The sequence below is a fragment of the Tyto alba genome, unplaced genomic scaffold, assembly GCF_018691265.1.
Source record: "Tyto alba isolate M040663 unplaced genomic scaffold, T.alba_DEE_v4.0 Super-Scaffold_39, whole genome shotgun sequence".
Taxonomy (NCBI): Eukaryota; Metazoa; Chordata; class Aves; order Strigiformes; family Tytonidae; genus Tyto; species Tyto alba.
Genome location: NW_024881314.1, coordinates 5,658,678 through 5,664,631, shown reverse-complemented (window position 1 = coordinate 5,664,631; position 5,954 = coordinate 5,658,678). Strand labels below are relative to the sequence as shown.

Sequence of the window (5,954 nt, the reverse complement as noted above, 5' to 3'; positions counted from 1 at the left end):
GGCGCGGGCGGCTCTTCTCGCGAGAGTTTGAGCCCGAGAACACGCCGCTGCGCCGCCGCCCTCCCTCCGTCCGTCCTCACACCCGCCCCGCCGCCGGCTTAGCCCGGCCCCGCTTCGGCGGCGCGAGGGGCGGTCGCCGTGCGCCGCTTTCCCGAGGAAGGCGGTGGGGCTTGCGCCGCGGGAGAACGGGGCGGGCCGGGCCGGCGGGGCGGGGCGGGGCGGGGCGCGGGTGGGGTCGCTCGCCCCCTCAGAGCGGCGCGCGGGCTTCCAGCCAGACCCCGCCCGGTTGTTTCTCCCTCCTCAGCGAGACCGCCCGGGCGGCTCGAGGTAAAACTGTCGCAGCCCCGGAGGTCGGCGGGCTTTCGCGCGCCTCTGCTGGGGGTTGCCGCCGGGCTGGTGGCCGCGGCCGGTCCTGCACCACCTTGTCCGAGCGGCGCCGGGGCGGGCTGGTTGCTGGCCGGTAGCGAGGCCACCGGAAAGTTCTGCCAGAAGCGGGTTAACGTAGCGAAGCAGGGGCGAGAGGGGGCGATGATTCTACCTGAGCACCTCAGCGGGGTAAATGGCGGGGAGGATGCACCGACGGGCAGCGGGACAGGGTGGTGGACGCGAGGACCTTTCTGGCTGGTTCCTCTGGGGCTGTGAGCGCACGACCAAGCGCTTGTAAAGTCTCCTTTGTGCCCCTGCTCCTCGTCTTGGTGTTGTGGGGCCGCAGGCAGCAAGCGGGCACACCGTGCCGTGCTCTGCTGCGGGGCTGTTTCAGCAGAAAGGAGGGGGCTTCATCCCTTTGTCTTCGCGCAGGTCAGCCTGGTTTGTGGACACTGACACCGATTTATATTTCCCCCTCGCCCCCTCCGGTGGTGCTTTGGTTCATGTTTAGTTTCATTTCTTTGTACTCAGTACGGGTTTGGTTTTGTTCAGGCACAAACATGCCACAAAGTGATGGAGCACTGTTTGTAAACGGCAGTAACTTCAGGACAGGCAAGGTATGGCAAATTAACCATCACAGTCTTTTTTTCTCAGGATTGGTCTCATGCACTGTAACAAACTTTCCTATAGCGATGCTTGAATTTAGTGCTTTAGAGCTCTGCTCTTCTCTTATGCTGGTTCCAGTAATGTGAGTCGCACAATGACTTTGGCAGTTCATGATAGTGTTTCATTTTCCATTTAGGGGTGTTGAATAAGAGAATGATAAAGCCTGGAGCGAAGCAATATTGTGGTGTTTCCTCTGGTTTTAGACAGCATTTTTATTAATCCTTCAGTGAGAGATCTGAAAACATTTACTGCAGGAAAACTTGGGATGTTCCAAAGTGAATTTGACCTTTTTTTTTTTTGTGCAGAAATAGAGTCCTGCAGGAATAGGTCATTGTGCTTTTGTGGAGGCTGACACTGTGCACCTAGGGAGCTTGCTTTGTTTTAGCCCAGGTTTGCAGTGTGTCGCTGGTACCACTAGCACCTGTGGCCATCTTTTGCCTGTGTGTTGTTCAGGGAGTTCCTTGTCCCCCTTGTACGACGTCTTAGGAGTAATCCTTTTTTTGGTTCATGGCCATGTGAGCGTTTAGCCATACAGCTCATGAGGTCAGGAGAACTTGGTGCTGATACAAACAGATATTTTTGCATTAGAGCTTTTGCAGTAATTTTTCAAATTACTGTATCTCAGTACATTTAGGATTGTATTTCTTGGTGACGCCATATGTGCTAATAAAAATACAGTGTGAATGACTGTTTTTGCTACATTAGTCATACGTAACCCCATTCTGTGTGCATTTTGGCCTACATCTTACATAGTTCACATGAAAATTCCATAGGCACAGTATACTGGACAGTCATTTTAAAAAAATGTGAAAAAACAAGACACAGAAAACACCTTATGGCAAAACAACATTCCCTCCCCAAATAACCTTCACTGGAAAAAAATTGGATTGTTTTTGTCTTTAGCAGTTGCATTATCCTGAAATTGTAATCTCAGTTACTTAATTTTTTAGAAGATTTTAGTCACAAGAAGTTCAGGTTTACCCTAATTCTTACCTCATAAATTAAGAGGAAATTAGAACGTCAAATGTTTTGGTACAATATACAGTGAAGTCTGAGTTGTTAGCTGCTTACAGTTTTCAGCAATGAAGTCTATCTGTTTAATAATTAAAAGTTTCCCACATGATTTCAGCTAGTCAGTAGTAAATAAGAATTGTTGTCGGTGTCTGAAAATAAACATCTCCATGTAAATTTCAAAAAACGGTTTCTCCTTTTTTACAGCAATTATTGTCCTGGTTATAAGCCAGTGCTTCATGTGTCAGAATTCTTCATTTTGAACTTTTAATAAAATAGTGGACCTAAGAAGATGTCCAGTACAGATTCACTAACAAGTACAGATAAAAAGTAAGTACTTTTTATCTCCACACACAGGAATACAACAATTACTGGATTGTAACACAAAAATTATTGCAGTTTCATTGGTAGGATCTTGTTTTGATGAAGTCTTAAAAGAAAAATAACTGATATTGAAACAGTCTGAAGCAGTGTCTTAGAAAAGCTCATACCAACACCAGTGAATTTACACATGAAGGGAGGAAATAGTTCATAAGCTTCCAATAATTTATTCAGCACTTGGTTTGGACTCGTATTGTAGAGAGAAAACCCTGCAAAGAAATTCCTTAATGCTTCTGCAGTTATGAAAACCTAAGATATACAGCAAATTAATTCCTTATGTACATAGGGTACATACAGTAGCATAAAACAAGGTATAGAGTTTATGTATTACAATGCATTACTTTTTCAGAATATTACGTCTGCATACATTTAATGTTTGATATGTAGTGCTTTGGAACCATCTTATTTTTTAGCAATGCCATGGGATACATAATGATAATTATATTAATTATGTAAATCATGTTATCCACTTAGGAGTTGGATCAGATTCTAAATGACAAACATGGATTCAGTCATGATTGCAAATCATAACTCCAGACCCTTCTCAAACTGCGAAGTAACCATGCCAACGCTGTCAGCAAAACCATAATTAAAAACAGGCACAGACAGCTCTTGCCGGACTATCATGTTTGCTGTGCTTGTGCAATAGAATCCAGTAAATAGCATTCAAATTGTCAAACAATGTAGCATTGATTTTTGAATTACTCCAGCTCATAAATAACTTGATTTTTTTGAACAACATCCACAAAACATTCAAAATGACTTGCTTTTACTGGGATCTGGAGAAGCAAACACTCTGCTTGCTTGATGGAAATACAGGATATGTAATACAAAGATACATCTTCAAAACAGCTATGACTTTCTAGATTCATCTGGAAGGTATATTATATGAATAGTTACTAGATCACTGTATTCCAAAGGCATTTTTTCACGTAAGAGATGAACATGAAAGGTACATATAACTGCACTTGAGCTACATGATGATGGAGGACTATAATTTTATATACTTTTTTTTTTTTTCCCCTGGGAGACAGTATCAATGCACAATGCTTCAAGAATGTACTTGATTATATGTTGATTGAGGTTTACCTAAACTTTAAATAATACCTTTCTTCTCTAGACAAGGGGTTAGCCTCAAATCATTTATGCTTCTCCACAATTACAATGTTGCTCAAGCTTTTTTTCATGTTTAACAATTGCCATATAATAACATATGCTTTCTTTTAATCTTTATGACCTAATCAGCAAAATGTATTTGAATAATTAGTGGTTTTGGATAGATCAGAAGCAAGTGTTTGTTCACGCTGTATGATACAGCGTTCTCTTGGCTGTGGTCCTCAGCATCATAATGAATTTTTATGTTTTAGTGTTAGTGAACCTGAAAGGCTACAGTTGCGTAATTCACTTACATAAGATTTTTGTGAAAGACCTTTGTTTTATTTATAACAAAAAGATCTTGCGAATTGTGCTTCTGAAGATTCTGCAAATCTTTTTGTCATCTGATAAATTATCCTGTAATCCATCTCAGTTGCTAAATCATTTCAAAACTTCCTTTGGGAAAGGTGAGTCATAAGTAATAACGTTGCTGGAATAGAATAGTTTACCAGCTTAGTTTGTTTGCTGCATAAAATAACAAATGCTGTCTCTTGAAAATTTAGTCTTACTTATTGATATTATATTTTATGGAGTTTTAAGTTGTTACAGTATTCCTAGATCTTTCTAGAAGTAAAAAAGAAATTGTGTTCCCCTGAGTATGTTCTTGAAAGTCAGAGAACTTACAAGAGAAGCAATAATACCACTTTTTCTGTATGAATCCTTTAGAAACATTAAAAGCATCACAGCAGCAGAATTTCAGAGTAAAGAGGGATATAAGCCTTGGATATGAGTTCAGGAAGCTGAACAATGTATAGTTTACTTTGAAGAAGGGATGGAGGAACAATTGTTTGAACAAGTATTACTGATAATAACTAATAAAAAGAGGTGGAAGCAATAAGCTTAATGCTACTTTATATCTGCTTAAATTGTTCGAAAGTTTGTCATGTCTAGTTTAATAAAAATATTTTTTTGCTTTTTAATAATGGAAATGTATAGCCTTGAGCCATACTTTTAATTGGGGAGGGTGTTTCCATTGCAGAAAACGTGACACTGGATACAAGCCATGTTGGTCTGAGTGAGCTGTTTTGACAAATGTTTGATACCGGTACAACGAATTGAATTCCACTGGTGTTAAGAACAGTGACGATTTTATTGGATAAAGCTTATGGGTATTTTTTTTATCTTCTTTAACCTTGCCCGAACCAGGACACTTGCTTAGGGCAAATCTAATCGATATGATGCTTAAAATATCCGTGGCTTTTCTTTCATCAGACAGTAACACCAGCTGAGTTAAACTCAATTGAGAAAAGACTACAAAGGGTCAAATTTTCATCACTTAATGGATATGAGCAATCCAAATGATGGCAGTGGAGCTCTTCATGTTTCGGGAACTCGGAAGGGTGTTTTATGTTCCTACTTCCATCACTGATCTGCACCTTAACCTGGTGCCCTTATGCCCCTCTTGTGTGTGTATTGCAGGCTCTAGGGACTGGCCTCTGTGTATTTAAACACTGTAGAGCACATTGCCTATAAGCAAAAAGATCCTTTCTCCAGAATGATTATGTGGTAATAAAATCACAGTCACTACAACTTTAGAAAAAAAAAAAAAAAGGTGCATGAGATAAGCATATGCATTCCTCACATAGCCAGGCTGTCCTGCTGTGCAGCTCTAGACGCTGACAGATGCCGTCTCATCACAGGGTTACTCCCTGCTGGAGAGGATTCACCTTTCTACTTAAAGTCCTCAGTGAACACAGAATATTTGGTTTTCATTTTAAACTGCACGCTTTTCAAGATCTTTTAGAAAGAGAGGGAGTAATAGGAGTGCCTCTTTTGATGCAAGCCTGGAAGAAAATAGCAGTTAACCAAACTGATGTCAGGTGCTCAGAACTTCTGAAAATATGCATATATCTGGAAGACCAAGCCTTGCATCACAAGAGTCTTACCTCTGGGAACAGTGGTATATTTTTTTCCTTTTCAACTAGATTATTCTCAGTGCAACAATGTAAATTCACCATTTTAATTTGCTTTCACAAAAAAACAGATGTGTCAGACTCTGTTTCTAGAGAAAAATATGTAACCTAATTACTTTCGACTGTTGTATATTGAAAGACTAAAATCCAAGTTAAAGCATGACACAAATCAATACCATGATTGAGGCTGAAAAGTAATAGGATAATGACATTTGTTTCAGTAATACTTTCGATCTGTCTGCTTTGTTGGCTTTCCCTTTTGTGTGTGGAGGTACATAAACCAGTCTGCTAGGAAGACTGCTTTAGAAAGGTCATGAGTCATTGCTTTTGACCTTGTTTGGAGGGAGCATGCAAATAAATTGTTGGAAGAACATGAGAAAATAAGATTATTATTTTTATTATTTCATTTGCCTTTGGCTGCTAGATACAGATTGCATGATCACAGTTGTAGTAAATGCAAAT

At 40.7% G+C, this 5,954-nt stretch overlaps 1 protein-coding gene across 10 annotated transcripts in view; it reads left to right on the top strand.

Annotated features, from left to right (window-relative positions):
• The first annotated feature begins 66 nt into the window (after positions 1-66).
• Positions 67-5,954, top strand: part of STXBP4 (syntaxin binding protein 4) — a 75,829-nt gene continuing 69,941 nt past the window's right edge. For 2 of the 10 annotated variants that reach the window (XM_042802369.1, XM_042802371.1), the window contains exons 1-2: positions 249-327; positions 2,251-2,373. In XM_042802369.1, the coding sequence (XP_042658303.1) occupies positions 2,336-2,373 (38 nt within the window). In that variant the 5' untranslated portion in view covers positions 249-327; positions 2,251-2,335. The other 8 variants (XM_042802368.1, XM_042802367.1, XM_042802366.1 and 5 more) reach the window with 8 other exon arrangements.